We start from the raw sequence: 21711 nt of genomic DNA on the forward strand, positions 1-21711 counted from the left end.
GGTAATTTATGTGCGAGGAATGTCTTTTCCAATTTTATAAAAATTTATGAAAAATTGCAATTTGTATAATACATAAAAGTAATTAGCCAAAATGCAATAAAAATGTGTAAAAAAAAATAAATATACATAATTATAAATATATTTGCTGTAAAATTTTTTTATTACGTATATACATATGTATGTACATATGTGTGTACATACATAAGTACGTTAGCAAATATTTGTTGAAAAAAAGTAATATTTCGATCAAATATTTCTAAGAATACTCGCGTAGTATCGTTTTTGATGTTCGTAGAAACAAAATTATACATAAAAGAGTTTTCGAATAAAAAACGTTCGAAAAAAATTTTGAAAGAAAAATTTCGAATAAAAATTTTTCGAACAAAAAATTTTCGAATAAGAAACGTTCGATTAAAAAAAATTTTGAATTCAAATTTTTCGAATAAAAAAATTTTAAACAAAAAATGTTCGAATAAAAAAACAATTTAAGTAAAATATGTTCAAAAAATTATTTTGAAAAAAAGAAAATCCGGTAACAATTTCGAATGAAATGAAATAGTACATAAAAAGATTTACGAGTAAAATTCGAATAATAAATTTTTCGAACAAAAAAGTGTAATAATTTTGTGAATACTCGTTCCAATTTCAAAGTCGCATTAATATGTATGTGGTTCAAAAAATTACATACACATATCAGACTTTTCGAACAAAACATTTTCGAATAAAAAGGTAGAACAGTGTTTACTTGCGTATTTTTTTTCGTATTCGTAGAAACAATACTTTACATAACAAATTTTTCAAAAAAAAGGTCAATAAAATATATTTCGAATATAAAATATTTCGAAAAAAATTCGAAACACCATTTCGAATGAACCGCAAATTTTACATAAAAAGAAAAATTCAAATAAATTAAGTGTAATCATTTTCTGAGTACTCGTTTCAATTTTAAAGTCGCATTAAATATGAGACTTTTCGTACAAAACAATTTCGATTAAAAATTGTAGACCAGTGCTTATGCATACTCGCGTACTTTCTTTTTTCACATTCGTAGAAACAATATTTTACATAAAGAATTTTTGTTTCGAATTTAAAAATATTTCGAACAACAAATATTTCGAACAAAAAATATTTCGAAAAAAATTTCGAATACAAGAAGAATACAAGGTAAATTGTACTGAAAAATGGTTGATTAAAAATATTTCATATACACAAATTTTCGATTATAGGAATTTTTAAGAACACTTGTTAGAATTCGTATCAAATATTTAGAGCAAGAATATTACGAATAACAAAAATTTGGTATTGAAACTATTCGAACAAACAAATTTTGAATAAAAAAGCAGAACAGTTTTTTATGAATACTTGCGTAATGTACTTTTTAATATCGTAGAAACAAAACTTCGCCTAAAAGAAGGAAAATTTAACAATTTATATATATTTCGTTTACAAAGTTTATGCAAACAAAGTTTATAAAAAATATTTCGAAAAAAATTTTACTAAAAGATAAATTTTACATTAAAAAAGTTTCGAAGAAAGGTTTCAATAAAATTAAAAATTTTTAATTAAAAAAAGAAAAGAAATTTAAAATACAAATTTTACTAAAAGATAAATTTTACATTAAAAAATGTGTCGAAGAAAGCTTTCACTAAAATGAAAAATTTTTCATTTAAAACATGTTCGAAGAAAAGAAATTTCGAAAATACAAACTTTCGAAAAAAATTTCTTTTAATATAAGGCAATTACATTTTTTTTTTACGCATTTTATTTTAAAATTCGTATGAAACATTTAAAAGCTTCGAATATTAAAATAATAAAAAAATATCAATAAAAATTGTAAATCTTTCTATGAGCACTGGTTTCAATCTCAATTTCGTATAAAAAATAGTATCAGAAATTTTTCAAATAAAAAAAAAATTTGATTATTTAAGTTTTCGAACAAACAAAAAATAAATTATTTTTTATTCGAGTATACTGCTTTCACGTAATAGCTTTTTTTTATATTAAAATATTTTGTTTTCACATAATCTGCATGAATAAAGTAAGAAATAAATTATAAATTGTAAATAATTTTTAATTTTAATCAATGCTGTCTTAAAGCTTCACTCACAAGTTTTCGAAAAATATATCTATTTTAAAAACTGATATTTTGCTTATCAATTATAACAAATTATTAAAAAATATGCACAAATTTACATATAAAACTTTTCACAGACAAACAAAAAACTTTCAATAAAAAGAATAATCGATTTTTTGTAAATATTTGCGCTTTCTAGTCTTATTTTTTCATTTTTTAATTTTTAAATACTTTTTTTTACGCTTTACGTTTTTGTAGAATAAATATAATTATATAATAAATTATTAAACACATGCACAATTTACACTTAATTACTTAATTTTGTTTGTTGTGCTCGGGACTTTGGAAAAAATAGCACCTTACCAAAAATAATTAAAAATAATAATAAAAAAATAAATAATTACATATACATATACACATTACATGGCATCACATGTGTATTGGTATACATACATACGTGCTTGGACTTAATAAATTAAATAGAAAAATTGTATAGAAGGCAATAAATATATATGTTTGTATATAAAATAGAAAACACTTATAAACATATTTGGCTTTATCATAAATGTTGAAGGACGATAAGTGCAGAGAATTTCCTAGACGCATTAATATTAAGCTTACAAATGCTTGCGAGGCGCTTAGAAAAGAATAATTAAGCTAAGTAGCGCTGCAAAGGCTGCTATTTAAAGCCAAAACACATACAACAATTTTAGGTTATGCAGAATTTTTAAATTTATAATGCGTATTTGACTATTTATTACCATTATTTCTGCATGAACCAAGACTAAATATGATGATAATATAATACTTTTCAACCCAAACTTTGAAAACACAACTTTTGGCATTTTATTTTTTCTTCTAAAATTAAAATTGAAAAAAAATTCAACAGCATTATTTCGCTGTTACATATGTATATAACTAATTTAGCGCGCCCTTTTCAATACTAAACATTTGTAGTCAACACCTAGCAATCAAAAAACATCACATATTTCTAACCAAAAAAAAAAGCATACATAACCTAAAAAATTCCTTCATTTATCGTCTTTCTTTGTGTTAATATCAACGCATTCACATTATACATGTATACTTCTGTAGTGTAGTGTAGTTATTTTCAGCAAAGGGAGGAATGTTCACCATTTCCAGCTAAAATGTTTCCAACAAATTGTGTCAGCGAAATTTTCGTTTTCATTTAACGACACTTGCTTTTCTTAAAACCGAAAAATTACAGCTATTTGCACAAAATGCTTTCAACACAAACAAAAACGTACAGCAATTTACTTGGCCTCCATACTGCCAGGTGTGGCGGAGAGTGCCATTTTCGACAGCGTTGCCAAGGAACGTTTGGAAGTATCCGAAGTGTCGGAGAATAGGCGGCGGAAGCTGAAAGGAAATTAAATAAAAATATTATAATATAGTTTATATTAAATAAGAAATATTAAAATATTATATAAAAACGTCATATTATATAAAAAAAAGTATATATAATATTTTAAGCATTAAGAAATATCTTTTAAAATATTTAATTTTAGTGGATACTACAGTGTTTAAATAAAAAAATCTTATTGAGCTTAAAAATTTACGTAAAAAAATAAATTGTATAAATATAAGCATTAAAACAAAAATTGTATATATAACAGACGCCGGAAACTGAAAAAATTCGCATGACAATTTCATTACATTAATAATTAAAAAATATTTTAGAAAAGAATAAAAACAATATAAATATTAGATAGATAGAAGAATAAAATTAAAAGAAGGTTATTAAATAAAATAATAATATATGTATGTATATAATTATTACATTTAAGGTTTTAAAGATGCGGTAAAAATATTGTAAAATTTTATTTCCAAACAAAAAATATGATTTTAATTATAAAAAAAATGCTTAAGTATTAAAAATATATGTACATATTACAATATTTATAAATAACAGGCGGTCGAAGCTGAAACATTTAGCACAACTATTTTATAATATTAATAAGTAAACAATATTTTACATTAAAATAAAAATAGAAAAATAATTTTAAACCCAAGTACCGGTTTAAAAAAAAACGAATACCGTTTTGAAAAGTTAAAAAAAAATAATCCTAAGTTTATGGTTGAAATTAGAAAACAAAAAATGTTTTTGGTAAATTCAATTTTAAACCCAATTTCGCTAAAAATTAAAATTTAGTCTAAAATATTGTTGAAAATTTTTTTAATTCAAAATGTTGGGAAATTTTGAGTAATTTTGCCAAAAATATTTTAATGGTGTGAATTGAACAATTGAAAAAATTTTAATTCCAAGAGCCGGATTAAAAGAATCCAATGCCGGTTTGAAAAGTTAAACAAAAAATATTTAACCCGAAGTTTATAGTTGAAATTAGAAAATCTTTTTGGTCAATTAAATTTTAAACTTTTAAACCCAAATTCTCAAAAATTTAAAAATATAATAAAAAAAAAATAAAAAAAAAATAAAAAAAAAATTTAAAAATATAACATTTAAAAAAATATATAAAAATTAACATTTAAAAAAATAAATAAAAAAAATAAATTAAAAAAAATTAAATTAAAAAATAAATTAAAAATTAAAAAAATAAAAATCAAATAATAAAAAAAAATTAATATAAACCAAAATATTCTCGAAAATTTAATTTTTAATTCAAAATGTTGCGAAATTTTCAGTTATTTTTTGTTAATATTGTAATTTAATTATATTTCATTATTTTTATGGGGGAATTATAATAAAAAAAAAAAAAACAAAAAGTGATTTTTCTTATTAACAAAGCTATACCTCTCAAATAAGTGCATATGTATGTAGGTATATGTACATATCCATGTATGCGAATTGTGAAAATTTTTAATATTTCCGCAGATGTGCATATATACATACAGATGAGCATATGTACATAGCTTTTTAGTCAAAAGTAACTTTTTAAATTTTTTTTACAAATTTCTAAAGTATGTACATATGTATGTACATACCTTAACCGATTTTCTTGTAATTTAGTGAGAGGTTTTTCAATATATACCTTTATCTTACTAAATATTAGTTTTAACAAATATGTAACTAATTTTAAAAAACCTATTTACACTAAATACACATTACTATAATAAAAAAAACTCAGAAAAGTAAACAAAAAAGTCAACAATATTTGTTTTAATAAATAGCATTTTTTATAAATAGTTATTTTTTTAATAAAAAATATTTTTTAAAATAGCATTTTTTATAAATAGTTTTTTTTAATAAATAATATTTTTTTTTAATAAATAATATTTTTTTTTAATAAATAATATTTTTTTTTAATAATAAAATTTTTTAATACTTTTTCAATTAGCAGAAAAAAAAAAGAAAATAGTAAATTGTTTTAATAAATAGCATTAGTATTTTTTTTTAATAAATAATTTTTTTAATAAATAATATTTTTTAATACTTTTTCAATTAGCAGAAAAAAACAAAAAATAGTAAATTGTTTTAATAAATAGCATTAGTATTTTTTTTAATAAATAGTATTTTTTTAATAAATATAATTTTTTTTTTAAATAAAATTTTTTAACGGTATTTTTTTATAAATACTATTTTATCCAAACATTCACAATTTCGCAAAAACAAAGAAATTGCGAATAAGCAAAATATTTTTTTTTGTTTCAGATGGATTGGAGAATACCAATCGTTAGAAGTATAGGCTTATGGTTTTTTTCAATAGCTTATAACTTTTTGAGTATCAAATTTTCTTAACTGTTTTATGTGTTGCTAAAACATGAATAAATAAATAGCTTATTAATAAAATGCAAATTAATAGTAAAAATATTTGTTATGGTTTTTTTATAGCTCCTCAAATTCAGGCCTCTAGAGTTGAATACTCGTACCCTTCTAATATTTTATCTATTATATTATGTGTTATTACTAGATTTTTGAATTGGCTTAATAGTGCTTCCATATTTCTTAACGGTACTAACAATTTTCGTATGCCGGATTCACTGCTCTTCTTCCAAGGAGCATCGTCTGGCTCATACGGTAGAGGTCCTTGTACTGGTGCATCATGGTCAGGTGGCCTAAAAACAATAAATAAATACACAGGACTATATAATACAAATTCTAAAAAAAAACGTGAAGTTGCAAAGCTACACAATAAACACACACATATGCGCATACGAGGAAAACAATGCAATCAAAAAGAGAAAAACTGAAAAACTAAAAGCTAAACAAACACTAAAATGAGAATAGAAGACCTTTTAAATGCACACAATAGCTGTAAGGCGCTATGCAGGTAGCGACACTTGACGCCACTCAAGCGCAACAACTACCACACCCACACAGCGCACAATCACTGCTGTACTAACGCACACACACACGCGCAAAACTATACGCTTTGTACTCACGTGCCACACACAGCGCCTTCTTGCGCCTCTTGTGATTCCTCATCCACATCATCATCCTCGTCGTCATAATCATACGAACTTGAATCACCACCACCGCTACCGCCGGCACCACCGGCCGCTGTCGTTTTGGCATTACTAGGTTTGAGTGCCTTCAACTCTTCGGTCAAATTGTCAACAGTGGTGATTAATTCGTCACGTTCACAAATTAACTCCTTCAACTGTAGCGTTGTGTAACGCGGACGATTCGGATCGTTGGGGTCGTCGCTGCATGATTTCACCAAATCCTCATTCTCCTTCTCAGCCAAACCGAGTTGCTTGCGTAATTGATTAATGTCACGATATTGGTCCTGCAGTTGGGCGAGAAAGTCGGCGCGCTCCTCGCACAACGTCTTCACCTGCGACTGCAACATTTTGCGTCGACGGTGTGCATCGCGTCCAGACGATTTCAAGCGATCCATTTGTATGTGCAGCTGTAAGGCAAAAAAAGAAGAAATAACAAAAATTAAATAAAAGTCGCATTGCAAAGGATGTTATACAAAAGGAGTGGACGGGGGTAGAGAAAAAGCACGGGAAATGCAAACAAGCATAAAAACAAACACCTACACACACATGCATGCGCATGGAAAAAAGCAATTCTATTGAGTTGTTGCAAAACTTTTCAAGTTAAGGCAACGACAACGTTGCTGCATAGGCAGCTGCAGATAATTGGCAACGAGTTGATTAAATTAGCCAAAGTTAACGAGCGTTAAATACATTTTATGATGACCTGAATAATGGAAAAATCAGCATACTTCGCCGAAGTAATTAATTTGCTGCAAAACTTGTTATGGGTAAGGAGTATTAAGAAAAAAACGTTAACCCTGGAATACCCTTCATATATACAAACGATTCCATACGAGTACCTTATTTTGAGCGGACAGCTTGTATGGCAGCTATAAGATATAGTGCTTCGAACAATTTCTTCGTACCGTTATCTTGGACAATAAACCTTGCCAAATATCGTGAAGAACTCCTGGCAAACAAAAAGGTTTCAATAGAAGCACTAGATTTTGATTAGACAGTTTGTATGGCAGTTTTATGAAACAGTAGTCCGTTAACGGCGGTTCCGACAAATGAGCAACCCCTTTAGGAAAAAAGGAAGTGTACAAAATTTCAGATCGATATCCCAAAAATTAAGGGCCTAATTCGCGTATATACAGTCGGACGGTCAGATAGAGGGAGATGGCTAAATAAACTCAGCTCGTAAATATTGGGAGGCTCTCCTACCATTCCTTTTGGATGCACTTCATGGCAAACTTAATATATCCTGTTCAGGGTATAATAAGCTGTAATTCAATTGTGTACAGTAATTGGCTTTAAACGGTTAATGAGTTTATTTAAGAAAATTACCTAATTTACTATATCATTTATATAATAATGTGAGTTATCTTAAGTATTTCGCAAAGATTTTCTACGAAACGCAAAACAGACCGGCGGTAACGCCAAAAGTATTACTTTAGCATCTAGAGAAATATTGTGTCACTTTGCAGCTGAGTTCATATCCCCTAAGCACTGAAAATACCAGTGAAAATTTTCAAAAGTTTTCCCCCGACTCTCTGTATGTTGTTGTTATAATGATATTTTGCGGTACAACACTTACATTTTCGATTTCGCCATATTTTTCCTGCAGTTCGTGCTCCTTTTCTTTCAGCTCGTCACGTTGTTTGTAGATTTGTTCCTTTAAGCGTTGCAGCACTTGCGTATCGGTTAGCGCAGCATTCAACTCATTATTTGTAATGCTAATGATGCTCTCGGTCAAACTAGCGCCTAAGCCGGAAGAGTGTGCGGAAGATGATTGAAGATCCTGCGTTTGTTTAGCTAGACGCTTGTTTTCATCCTGTAATGTTTGTACCATTTCTACCAATTCATTGGTTTCAGTACGCCATTGCTCTTCAAGCACCTCCATTTCCTGAAAACAGTTTTAAAGGTTAACAATTTGTCAACTACAAAATATGCATTGAAAACCCACCCTTTCGAAACGCCTGCGATACTCGGCCTTTTCGGATTTTTCACTCTCCAGTTGTGCTATCTTTTCACGCAACTCCTGTATTGTTGCATTTTCACGCTCATTTTTGGTCGCCAATGCCTCCAGCAGCTCGAGCGTATTGATGATCTTTGGCATTATACCTGTTACGGCATCGGTGCCGTAACGGTCTATAATTCGCTCATATTCCTTACCAATATCTGTGGCTAAGTCGTAGACATCAACAACAGCGATGTCATCGATGGCATCCAAAACCATTTCACCCATTTCATTTATGTGAAAACCGGGCATGTATAGTTGTCACTTCTCTTAAAGCTTCTTAGCAGGCAAACTTTTTGAGTTGTAAACAAAAAAGAAAATTTATTCGAAAAAGGTTTTTACAAGACTGTATTGCTGCGTCACCGGTACAGCTGCTGCAATTATCTCTATTTAATTTTAAATGATACTATATGGTTGTTTTCTGTATTTGCGCTTAATTTTAGCAGCTTCAAAGTTTATTTGCCAACGCTGCTCCTTGTGCACTTCTGCCTACACACACGCACTGTAGTTAATAATAATGAATTTGTTTATAAAATGTACAAAAGACTTCAATATTAAAACAGCACTTGTAAGACAATCGTATCTTTATTCGTTGAATATTTAATTGAAATCGCTGGATAATTTTAAAAGCAAGCAGATATCTGCAGAATGCACCAGCTGAAAATGTTTCACTACTCCTTTTTGCACTGTTTCGGAAATTTGCATGAGTAATATCAGCAGATTGCAGATGACGACATACAGAGTTGCATTTTGGTGAAACCAAAAATTAAAGAAAGTACTTTACTAATACTTCACAAATTCGTTTTTATAAAACGATGTTTACACACGCACAACTTTACAATTTGCAAGTAATTTAAATAAAAAAAAATATACTTAATAGTTATTATATTAATAATTATAATAAGGTAAGCACGTAGGGATAACGAAGGCATTGATTACCTATAACCTATCGATGACGTGTTACTTAACTATTACCCGTTTTGTAGGGATAGAACTACTATTTTTCTATTTCCGACAGCACCAGAAACTTGGCAACACTTACGTTCTCTGCCTTCTCTACATTATACGTTCTATGATTGCAATGTTGTTTGATTTGTTTTCTTCTTGGTATTGCATTATTGTCAAGTAGTGAAAATAGGAACTATCTTTAGAAGTGAAAAATCTAAACAGATATCAAATTAAAATTTTAAACTATTTATGCTTAATCAAAAGCAATTCAAGAAATATTTGTGCATGTGCAATTATTTGTGTGATATACGCAGTTTAAGGCGTGGCTAAATACAGGAAACTAATAAAATCGGCGGTGCTAAAGCGTTTCCCTTGCCTTTGTCTTGACATTTGAGGAATTTCATTAACGCCAGACAAAGCAAGTTTTCAGATTACAAGCAATTTAAAATCGAAGCAGTGAAAAAGTTTATATTACGCTTAAAACATAAACTATTTTATAAACAACGTGTTTCACAGTGTTTGTATAAACTAGCCGGTTTAAATGTTTAACAAACATCTAGGAGCCAATTCGGCCATAATGGAGGCTTTGGAAACGCCACCTGGAATCGGGGTGAGTTTTGTAGTTTCTGTTTATTGTTAAGCCTCGATTACAAGCACAGATTTTCGCAATAGTTGTGGTAATTCGAATGACTTTGAAAAAAACAATAGAATGAGCAAACCGCAAAGCAGAACACATGTCTGAAAATCATGAATTGCGTAGCAGAAATTAACCACAAAATCGCCTAAAAATGCTAAGAAATAAAAAAAAAATAATGTGTTCATGAGTTCACGATAAGTGTTCCATGTATAAAACTGCCCTAACAGCTGTACTGATAACGCAATGGCGTCCTCAAGTAAATATCATATTGATGGAGCGACAATAACATTCGTTGCATACATATGTATTTACTTTGATATTTACATGCATACATATATATGTATGCAACAATCAAGAAAATAATGCATGTTGGAAGAAGGTGTGTCACTATACTTCATCCGAGTCGTGAATTAAAAAAACACAAACTGCGCTGATAACATAGACTGGCCTCCTTAGCTTTAGACTGTGCAGCGTCATTGAAATAAAGATTACAATTATGCGACTCTAAGTTCAACCTTATGACTTACATTATCTTGCAAAAACAAAACTATTTGCATCAATTATTTGAAAAAAAAATAAACAAAAATAATAAATTAATAATAATTAATTTCTATAAAAGCGACGCATTGGCTCTGGCTACAGCACGTGTAATTTTTGCAACAACGCTATTACGGAAATTCTGTTGAGTTCCCAACCAATCTTAGAAAAAATGTTTAAGTATATCGGTTTTTGGAATACGCCACATGAATTCTAACTTAACTTAATATTTCATAAGCCTCAGTTACTGATATCTGCAACAAATAGAATATGCTAATGCGAAACTTGTTGTTCACTCCACAAAAACACATATGTACATAAGGGTACCCCCAGTGTGGACGCTCAAGCCGAGCGTGAATAGAAAAATGCGCTCGGCTCTGCTTTAAGCGTTCACTCAACGGGTATCCTAAGTAAGTGTATGTATATTTTTTACCTTACTAAAACACTTTGTTTGATACCAATAACATTATGTGGCTTTGACACTGACACCAACAGCTGATTGAAACGTGACTACCTACCTCAAGCTGTTAAGTACAAACTTCTTCTACATACATATATGAATACATATGTATGTATGTATGGATGTTTTCGTACATAGTATAACATGAGTGTAATTAGCATGTTTTTGACTTTGTTGAAATAGTTTTATTTATAAACAAACACATTTCGCAGTTTATTGTTACGATTAACACAAACATCTTTCTTCTATTTGTCTCCATTTATATGTGTATATATGTATGTTTTTTTTAATAGTTAACTTTATTATGAACATTCGTCATATGTACTTTTTAACATTTATAAATATGTACATATGTTTGTATATTAATAATCACGAAATCGAATTGCGCAATAGCAAATCATTATTTCTAGTTAATGCAAAAAAAGTTTGTTATGTGAAATTTTATTAACCAAAATATAAAAATTTTGAACATCGCGCTTTTTCAAAATCAATAAAATACAATGTATTACTTATGCATGTATGTATGTTTATATAGTATATGTATATGAACCACAGAGTTAAAAATGTTATTGATACAATATAGTATTATTCTTTCTTTTTTAATAAACAATTGTCGCAAATAGCATTTTAAAATACATTTCACATACACAAAAGATTTCAAACAAAAGTTTAATTTTATCTTAAGATCTGAATAATTTCTTCGGATATTATACCGTTGCATTTGATAATAATCCGCTTCCGCGACAGTCGGGTCGAGGTAACCTCAACGGACCCGGATTTTCATCCGACCAAGGACTTTCAAACCAGCAGCATTCCTCCAAAAGACTTCTTGAATGTTTTCTGTCGTTACAATAACAACAACCATACCCCGACAAATTTGGTGAAGATATCTCGTCAAATGAAAAAGTTTTCCATACAGAGACATCGTTTTGATCGTTCAAAAATGTATTCATTAAAAACAGCTGATCAGAAATACATATGTATAGGTGTTAATATTTATTAAAGAAATGTGCATACATGTACATTTATATGCCTCTACTTGATATGTACATATGCAATAGAGTGTGCAATTACATTTTAATTTATGCTTTTTAAAAATTTCCAAATTGAAGTATGAATCATCTTAGCGTATGCGATAATTATAAATATACATATGTATATGTACATATGTATGTATATATGTACATATGTATACATGTTTTAGAATATAAATATGCGCGAAAGGAAATGTTAAACGTAAAAAACGCGACATTTAATTGTGTATAATATTTTTTATTTCTTTTATAGATTGGCAAACACCAATCAATGTATGTATGTATGTACGAATTCACATTGCATTTACTGGTCGCAAAAAAAGTTTATTTCAGTTTACAGATAACGGTTATAAACACATTTTGACTCAACTCCTTGCTATTATGAATTTAAAGCTTTGCTTTTGGAATTGTGTCATGCATGTATCGTAAAAAAGCATATAATCTCAGCGACTTGTATATAATATATATTTCCTTTGGTTTTAATTTATAGTCACCTTATCGTATTCATATTATACATATATATGTATATGCATAAATATAAGTAAGTAGGCTTAATACACCACCTTCCTCGCCTTTTGTGTATTTAATATACATACATATGTACATTTATAAGTATATGCGTATGCACTAAAAATAAAATGAAAACAAAAACGTGCTAGCCTTCATTGCAGTACGTTGACTTTTGTAAAAGGTTTTCAACCATATCTTATCGCTTTCATACAATAAACTGATACATATGCGTAATATAATATTAAATCATGCATTTTATTACACAAAAACTTAAAATATCAATTCTTTTTAGTAAAAATGGTTAATTACGACTTACTAAGTTGGTAGCGGTGTATCAGTTGAATCTATACTCCCCTTCACTAATAGAATAAAAAAATTCCTTACAAGTACTTGATTTTGATCGTACAGTTTGTTTTGCAGCTATATACTATAATGATCCGATCTGAACCAATTATTCGCAAACTATACCGTTTATAATCCACGCCAAATTTCGTAAAGATATCTTGCCAAATAAATTAGTTTTTCATACAAAGATTTCATTTTGATCGCTCAGTTTGTATAGCAGCTATACAAGTATGATATACTTACGTAGTTGTCCGATCTGAACAATTTGTTTTCAAATTTTACCGCTTATCTTAGACAATAAAGTGAGCGGAATTTCGTAAAGATATCTAGACAAATAGAAAAGTTTTCCATACAAGATCTTGATTTTGATCGTTCAGTTTGTAAGACAGCTCTATACTATAGTGATGCGATATCGACGTTTCCAACAAATGAGCAGCTTCTTGGTGAAAAAAAGACGAGAGCAAAATTTCAGAACGATATCTCAAAAACTAAGGGACCAATTCGCGTATATACAGACAGACAGTCAAATAGACGGAGATGACTAAATTAACTCAGCCATTTACGCTAATTATTAATATGTAGGTATATTTTATAGCATCTTTGACGTTTCACTCTGGTTGTAACAAGCTTTGTGGTAGACTCAATATACCCTATTTACGGTATAAATACTAAATAAGCTCAAATTTATTTAAAAAATATATTTTGGAAAATCATAAATTTATGTATTTATATGTATTATATACAAAATTATAAATAAATGCACTCTGTTATAAATATGGAGGCGTTTCCTGTACCAACTGTTATTCATTAACTTTTTGTAACCTTTTGTAAATAATTATAAATTTACAAAATGTTAAAAAAATATGTATATATGTACATATAAACATATACAAAAATATTTGTTTCTATTATTTTTGTAATAAAATGCAATTTCATGCTGATTTTCTTTTATACATATTTTACTTACATATGTGTGTATGTTTGAATGCATATATGTACATACATATGTACACCTTCCTGCAATATACTCGTTATCTATATGCTTTTGCATTTCGTCTGACGTAGCCGCCGTCTATTTATCTCCAGCGTTTACTTTTCCTCTGCGCGTTATCACTCTCAGAGTATTTTGCTGAATTTCACACTGATTTGTTTGTTATTATTTTATTTCATTTGTTTATTTACCGCTACTCAGCTGTTCTTTGCTTTGTCTCCATCTTTGCATTTATTATTATTATATTTTCAATTTTTTAAAGCAAAAAACTGCAGTCGACCAACCACAAAGCGACAGCAATAGCATTTCGGCCAAGTAGAGTCAAATAACAAGCCTAAAGCGCTGAAATCAATTGAGATATTTAACTTTTGCGCTTTTTCGGAAAGACAGTAACGCAGAGTATTTTCATTTTTTGCAAAATTTATTTATTATTGTCTTGGCTGCAATTTTATTTAATTTATTTTTGTTATGTTTGTGATAAGTGGATAAATGAGTGCAAATAAATATGCATTTTTAATGTGCAATGTGCTTATGTATTTAATACTATTGCAAAACTGAAGTTGTGTGCACTAAAAATCTTTTCTATAATTATCTACTTATTTGTCTGCTTATTATTAAAACCAAGTTTTAGTGTTTGAAACTATGTGGGAAGCTGTGTGGTTGGATGATGAGGTGAGAAATCCCATCGCGTTTTAAAATCAAAAAGTGTTTTTATGAAGTTTTCCAGAAACTTCCTTAACTGTAAACAAGAAAAAATATTAGCTTCGGTTGCACCGAAGCCTTAATACCCTTCAAAAATAAAAAAAGTTTCTAGATAACAACTTTATTCTTATCGGCCAGTTTGTATGGCAGCTCTATGCTATAGTGGTCTGAATTGAACAATTTGTTCGGACATTGTGCCGTTACTTTGGACAATATTAAATGTCAAATTTCGTATAGAGATCTTGTTATATAAAAAATTGTTCCTTAGCAGGACTTGATTCCTATCGGGCTTGTGTAAAATTGCAGATTGCAGAGGACATGGCTCCGATGTTTTTTTGAGCTGTTCAGGGTATAAAAACACAGTTAAATACATTCATTTATATCAATATCTCAAATGTATGAGTCATAAATGATGGCGGTTGGTATATTGTAGTAGTTAGAAGTGCGCATTACCATTCTGCTGGATCTGACTACGATGTCAATTACACTGAGAGACCACAAATCAAATACGGCTGTTAGATAAAAATAAGTAGTAATTATTGTGGTATTTGCGTCAACGACCCAAATTTTCCACCGATTCATTCAACATAATTTAGAAATTAAAAAATTATAATAATACCTAACCTCAAATAAATTTTTCTGTTTATTGCTAATGATATACTATAATAATATATAAATAGCCTATAATATTTTTATTTCCTAAGTACACTTAAAATTTTCAAACAATTAAATACCAAATTAAATATAAAAAATATTGGACATAATCTCAACTTATAATGTTCTATATATTAATCATTTCATTATATGCTCTTACAATTTACAAAAAAAAAAAATAGTAATTCCGTAAAGCCAAAAAATCATAACCTCAAATCGAATTTCTTGCTTACATATGCATTTTTAAATTTTCTAAATTTTATATTGTACATATTACATTATTAGTTTAATTTTATTAACACTTCTAATACTTTCTCCACTTTTCTTCTACTCATTTCACAGAATGTTGCAACAACAGGTCCAAGCCATGCCAGCGATGATTTCACATCAATTGATTGCTGCTCACCCGTTGCCAAATATGAGCTGACCGATAACTCCACAGATCATTCGTTTTTGCTCATGGATGCTGAAGAAAATTTGCGTATAGCGACCGCAGACCGTTTCCGTCAGCGACTAAAATGCAGCGATGATACAAAAATCAAAGTGATCTCTATATTTGGCAACACCGGAGATGGCAAGTCACACACCATGAACCACACGTTCTTCGGCGGCGCTGAGGTGTTCAAAACGTCAGCGGAGCAGAGTTCCTGCACGATAGGCGTGTATGCGGCTTTACAGCGCAACATGGACGTGCTTTGTCTGGATACGGAGGGCCTGTTGGGCACCTCCAAGCAGAAGAATCGACGCACGCGCATGCTGTTGAAGGTGAGAGTACGCTACATAGCTTAATAATTATGTTACTTATCCAAAACTTCACTACAGATACTTGCCGTGTCGGATATTGTCATTTATCGCACACGCTCCGAGCGATTACACAGCGATATGTATGAGTTTTTGGGCTCTGCGTCGGAAGCATTCTGCTTGCATTTCGCGCAGGCACTACAGTCGCTGCCAGTGCCAGGCACAGCGCAAACGCTTGGCCCCGCCGTCTTCATCTTCCACGAAACACAGCATACAAATCCGCTTGACAGCTGTAAGTAACTGAAAATAATATAGTTTTATTTTTTATTATTATATCACCACTTGCCTGCTTCATTTACAGCTGTCGCCGAAAGCGCCGAAGATCAATTGCGCAAACAATTCGACATGCATAACCACAAAATAAACGCGTTTAGCTCGTTGCGCTATATTGGCGTACAAACACTGAAACATTTGGCCACCGATTATAGCAAACTAAGGGATGCCATCAAATTGGAAATCGCCAATACCACCGTACGCTCACCACGTCATCCCAGTGTTGTGTTCAAAGCGATGAATGCGCTCAATACGAAATTCTCCGGTGAAATTACTGAGGAAACCATAAATCCGTTTCCCGAGCAATTTTTCACTTGTCCAGTGCGCTGTGAGGCATGCAATCAGCGTTGTCAACGTTCAATGGGCCATATGAGTGACGGCGATGGCCATATGAATCAAAACCAATGTAATTATCAGCATCAGTATGACAATAAAAAGTATATGTGTGAGAAATGCTACAACAAAGGCAAAATGGTGAGTGAAAATTGTTGTTATTATTTTAAAGTAATTATTCTTCAGCTTTAAAAACCGTCAAGCAGAAGTTCCTCCAAAATTAAAGATGTCTGCTGCTTTAGCTATCCAAAGCTCTTGTTAGCTCTTTAACCTAACCTAAATCATCTACAAAAGTCCGTTACATGTTTTCATTTTTTTTTTTTTTTTCAAATGAAGAAAATTGTTTTCGTAAAGGCGATCAGTATAGAGCTAGAACTCAGGAGTTTGACGCGTATAAGTATCGAGTAACCAAATAAAATATCAAGAACGTAATAGCGGTATATTTGCTCTGAATTCTCGAGACACCTTGAGCTGTTTTTATTGTTGTTGTAGCACCAGAAAACATTCCTGAAGTGCTTTTGAGAAAGCTGTCAAGATAAATATCTTAATCGACTGTCATGGGAACCCTTAGCCTGTATTTATATCCGGCCAAGAACAGCCAACTCGTCTTAAAACGTAAGCTCAGAAAGTGAGTTGTTTGGATATGGTTGGACAGAGTTATTTAGATAGCTAGATCCGTTCCCACAAGAGTCACGTCTACGTAACCGCTACGGACTCGGATTTTTATTCCGCCAGGACTCAACTCGCAAAATTCTGCCGCTACAACAACAATAAACGCTAGATTATTTGTTTTAAATGGGCATACAAAAAAACGGTCAATATAATGCGTGAACTCAAGGATTCGAGTCTGTATAAATATCTGAAATGTTATTGTGGGAAGTTCACTAGTTCACTCTAATTTCTCAAGACTACTTGTACCCTATTATGGGTATTAATTCGACTTCCAGAGTCCCATTCACTCATTGAGTGTGCTGCTTTGACCGAGTTTCTCCCTAAACCTCGCTCCATGCCTTCGCCAAGTCATCACAAAATCATCAATTGTTCACTCTATTCTAATTATAACGGCTTACCCCATGTTATGTTTGGTGTAATATAACTTCAATTTATTTATTATTGTTAATATCTATTTTCCTAGAAAGTAAATCAAATGATAATACCATTTCTTTTCCGCCACAGAACGTCGTCACATTTACTACACAAACACGCAGCGACAGCTCCTGGTCCGGACTGGCAAAATATGCCTGGAAGGGCGCCGTTATCGATTGTCCAACTTGCGGCGAAATTTACAGATCACGACAATATTGGTTTGGCAATAAATCACCGGAAGAGACAGCTGTTAGGTAAATTTGAAGCACATTTTAAAATAATTTAGTCAATTTTACTTTTTATAAATTTTATATAATTATAAAAATTTTGAAATATCGCTATAAACTTACCATATATTATATTGTAACCATTTCTACAGATCCATTATTGTACACGCTTGGGAGCCAAAAGGTCCCACACACTCGGCACAAATGGTGCTGGATAAAGTATCCACGCTCGGCGATGCATTGCCGAAGCTACATCCGAATGCTGTAACCGGTTGGTTAGCGGATTGGGTGGCACCCAGTTATTGGAAACCAAATAGCGAAATTATTGTAAATACAAGAAAAAAAAAACAAATTTTAATGCAAAGTATTTTACTATTACTTTTTTTTTTACAGAGCTGCCATGCATGCAAGAAAGTTTTCGAAAATACTGGTTTGCTTAAGCATCACTGTCGCTGCTGTGGCGAAGGTTTTTGTCACGCATGTAGCATGAATCAGTTGCCAGTGCCAGCGCGTGGCTGGCGAGATCCGGTGCGTGTGTGTAATATATGTTATACGCTGTTGCAAAAACAGCCAAATGGAGTGCCGGGTAAGAAAATATTATACATAGTCCTTCAGATACATATATACATACACGTTTTTTTTCTGATCGGTTGTTAGAATGCTGGAAAACCGTGTTTGTCTGACATGTAAGAGTAGACCTGTGCAATTACTAATCCTTTCCGTTTTCCTATTTAAAATTTTTGTGGTAACTTGCCGAGGAGTCAATTCCTAACTATAAAAAAGTATCGTCAATTTGCCGTAATAGACCTAAACTAAATATTCTTTCAAAATTTGGAATTTTGAACGCATTGTTTTATAAAAACTTTAAAGTGTATACCAAAGTCATCCACTTTGCTGGAAGCGGGGCTTTCGTAGTGTCCAACCTATTTCCTACGTTGGCATCAGCTCAGTTTTATAAAACTGTAGCTTGTTCCACTAATAGCGGCGCCTAAAAGTTAAAGATGGAGAAAAAACCCAAAGTCTTTATAATACGTTCAAATTATAACGTTATTTTTATGATCCATTTCGAGGTTCCCTACTTTTTTCAAAAAAAAAAAAAACAGAAACTTCAAATTTAATGTCAAAAAAAGACTACCAAAAAATACCTCTACTTGGATCACCCGTTAAATTTTAAATTATCACTTTTCGTTAGCAAGAAATGCAAAATTTGGAAAAATTCAGTTATTCACACTTTCTTATTCCTAGTGAGTCTTGTGTGCTTGAGTTTTGACGCAACATGCGCTGAATTTTGTAACTGATTTTGGAAATTATCCAATTGAACCAAATTACGTATATCATATAAAATTGTCCTTTGTTTGGTCATGCTATATATGTATGTATGTATATGTGTCGTTAAGTTTTGAACTCTCCAAAATGTACTTCGAAACTCTTCTATTTAAGATAGATTGTGTGACTAAGTTTTGAAACTCTCCAACTTGTTTAATTTTCAAAACTCCAATTTGTACTTGAACAATGCGTTTGATATTCGAAACTCTTTAACTTAAGATAAGTTTTGAAACTCTCCACTTTTCTCTTAACAATGTGTTTAATTTTCAAAACTCCAATTTGTACTTGCACAATGCATTAAATATTCGAAACTCTTTAACATAAGATAAATTTTGTGACCAATTTTTGAAACTCTCCAATTAGCGTTGAACAATGTGTTTAATTTTCAAAGCTCTCCAACTTAACGTAAATTGTGTGGCCAAGCTTTGAAATTCTCCATTTTGCTCTGTACTACATACGGTATATGTACAGTTTTTACAAATCTCTTGTCTTCGCATTTTCATTTGCTGTGCGTTCCGTTTAGACATTCTAGTTTCCACAGTTTAACGTTTGATTTGCATTTTAAATAGTTTTATTTTCATTACACATTGTTTCATTTTCTAAAACAAATACATCTATATACATATATATACATTTCTTATTGTACAGCAAATACAACCGAAGCATTTAATCATACCAATTCCAATTCAAATTCAAATCCAAATAATAATATCACAGGCCAAACAACGACTGAGCAAGCTGACATAAGTCTGCGCCAAATCGGCGAGGTGATCATCAATCCGTTGGGCAACATAACAAAGGGTGCCTATGAATTTACCAAAGGTTTGCAATATTATAACAAAAACAAGTTATATTTTCATAAAAAAAAAACAATATATATATCTATAAACTTTCACACAGGAATCATCAAGGACACTGCACGGCCCTCATACTGGGTATCGGACGCCAGTTCACCCACCTGCTACATTTGTCAGACACTTTTCGGCACTGCCGAAGAGCTAGCCATAGCAAAGGCCAGTGGCGCCTCCACTAGCAGCCGAAGCACAAAACACACACATGACACACAAGCAAAAGACAATATTGCCAATGGCAATATGAGTGATAGTGTCACAAGTAATCTATCGAATGGTGGCGGCAAATGTAACATACCATCGCCGATTGGCCACTGTCCGCGTCATCATTGTCGGCGCTGCGGTAAAGCGGTTTGCGAAAAATGCTCACAACAACGCCAGCCAGTGCCCGAGCATGGCTGGGATGAGCCAGTGCGTGTCTGTGATAAATGTGCCGATCCAAAGCAATGCGAGCCGACCGCTAGTTGCAGCAACAATGCTAATAACGGCAGCGCCGATTGAATGCGCATGCGCATAAATTACTTTGCTATGATTTTTTTTTGTTTGAAGTTTGCATTTATACGCATATGCCACTGGTATGGCGGCATTTGCATATTGGACTGAGCAGTAAAAGGCCTACAAATCGTAAAAATTCGCACACACAAATATAAGCATTGCCACATATTCTCATTGATATTCATTTTCACACATTGTATTCGTTAAAATTAACTTTATATAGACATACATATATAGATATGAAGCGTTTGAGCGGTTATGCGCCCAGTGAACTATGCAGCTGTGCTTTGCTTCTCACAAAAGTGGTCAGTTTCTTGTACAAGTGCAGTTTTTTTCAACATAGCAGTGCTTAGTTTCTTTTATAAGAGTGGTTAGTTTCTTAGATAAAGAGTGGTAAGTTTCTTGTTTAGGAGTGGTCACTTTGTTATATAAGTGTGGATAGTTTCTAATATAAGATTGGTAAATTTCTTATGTAAGAGTAGTCGTTTCTTGTATAAGAGTGGTCAGTTTCTTATATAGGAGTGGTCGATTTCTTATATAAGAGTGCTCAGTTTCATATGTAAAAGAGGCTAAAAGAGGCTAGTTTCTTAAATGAGGGTGGTGAGTTTCTTATATAGGAGTGATTAGATTCTTGCATAAGAGTAGTCAGTTTGTTATATAAGAATGTTTAGTTTCTAATATAAGAGTGGTCAGTTTCTAATATAGCACTGGTCAATTTCTAATAAGGCAATGGTCAATTTCTTTTATAAAAGTGGTTAGTTTCTTATGTAAAAGTTGCTAGTTTCTTATACACCCGTGTGGTAACTTTCCACTTGATATTTTTTCAATTTTCAATTTTTTTTTCGTTCTTTGGGTAACTTTTTTATGGATTTAATAGAATACCAGGAATATATCGATGGCGACTGTTGACTTTAATCTGGCCCATTTGTAAAATTAAATTGAGACAACTTTTTTTTATTTGCACAAAGTCTTTGATTTCATTATTACTAATTCTTGTAATAAC

At 31.1% G+C, this 21711-nt stretch overlaps 2 protein-coding genes across 5 annotated transcripts; one reads left to right on the top strand and one right to left on the bottom strand.

Annotated features, from left to right (window-relative positions):
* Positions 1–2134: 2134 nt before the first annotated feature.
* LOC126758667 (RILP-like protein homolog) lies at positions 2135–9177 on the bottom strand. The gene is made up of 5 exons (XM_050473017.1): positions 8445–9177; positions 8076–8384; positions 6437–6906; positions 6014–6109; positions 2135–3454 (listed from the first exon to the last, which is right to left on the bottom strand). The coding sequence occupies exons 1-5, from the start codon at positions 8748–8750 to the stop codon at positions 3349–3351; spliced, it is 1287 nt and encodes a 428-aa protein (XP_050328974.1). The 5' UTR covers positions 8751–9177; the 3' UTR covers positions 2135–3348.
* A 419-nt stretch (positions 9178–9596) lies between these two features.
* On the top strand, positions 9597–21438 carry LOC126758170 (zinc finger FYVE domain-containing protein 1-like). Of its 4 annotated transcripts, XR_007666828.1 has the most exons (10): positions 9597–10056; positions 15659–16081; positions 16139–16349; positions 16419–16864; positions 17900–18063; positions 18189–18363; positions 18430–18622; positions 20011–20184; positions 20263–21017; positions 21084–21438. XR_007666828.1 is itself a non-coding variant. In XM_050472279.1 (9 exons), the coding sequence occupies exons 1-9, from the start codon at positions 9988–9990 to the stop codon at positions 20712–20714; spliced, it is 2307 nt and encodes a 768-aa protein (XP_050328236.1). In that variant the 5' UTR covers positions 9597–9987; the 3' UTR covers positions 20715–21438. The 4 variants fall into 4 exon arrangements, 3 of the variants coding, with proteins under 3 accessions (XP_050328236.1, XP_050328238.1, XP_050328237.1); XM_050472279.1 differs by having other exon boundaries at positions 20263–21438; XM_050472281.1 differs by having other exon boundaries at positions 20080–20184; positions 20263–21438.
* Positions 21439–21711: the final 273 nt, after the last annotated feature.

Source organism: Bactrocera neohumeralis, chromosome 5 (assembly GCF_024586455.1).
Source record: "Bactrocera neohumeralis isolate Rockhampton chromosome 5, APGP_CSIRO_Bneo_wtdbg2-racon-allhic-juicebox.fasta_v2, whole genome shotgun sequence".
In the NCBI taxonomy this organism is placed as follows: Eukaryota; Metazoa; Arthropoda; class Insecta; order Diptera; family Tephritidae; genus Bactrocera; species Bactrocera neohumeralis.

Excerpts from the sequence above, each read along its gene's own strand:
- LOC126758667 (XM_050473017.1), bottom strand. The coding sequence starts at position 8,750 with ATGCCCGGTTTTCACATAAATGAAATGGGTGAAATGGTTTTGGATGCC. Across the intron at positions 6,110-6,436 it reads GAAGGCGCTGTGTGTGGCAC|GCCACCTGACCATGATGCAC; the intron begins GTGAGTACAAAG and ends TATTGTTTTTAG. Across the intron at positions 3,455-6,013 it reads GAATCCGGCATACGAAAATT|CTTCCGCCGCCTATTCTCCG; the intron begins GTTAGTACCGTT and ends ATTTCCTTTCAG.
- LOC126758170 (XM_050472279.1), top strand. The coding sequence starts at position 9,988 with ATGTTTAACAAACATCTAGGAGCCAATTCGGCCATAATGGAGGCTTTG. Across the intron at positions 16,082-16,138 it reads GCACGCGCATGCTGTTGAAG|ATACTTGCCGTGTCGGATAT; the intron begins GTGAGAGTACGC and ends ACTTCACTACAG. Across the intron at positions 20,185-20,262 it reads TGCCTATGAATTTACCAAAG|GAATCATCAAGGACACTGCA; the intron begins GTTTGCAATATT and ends ACTTTCACACAG.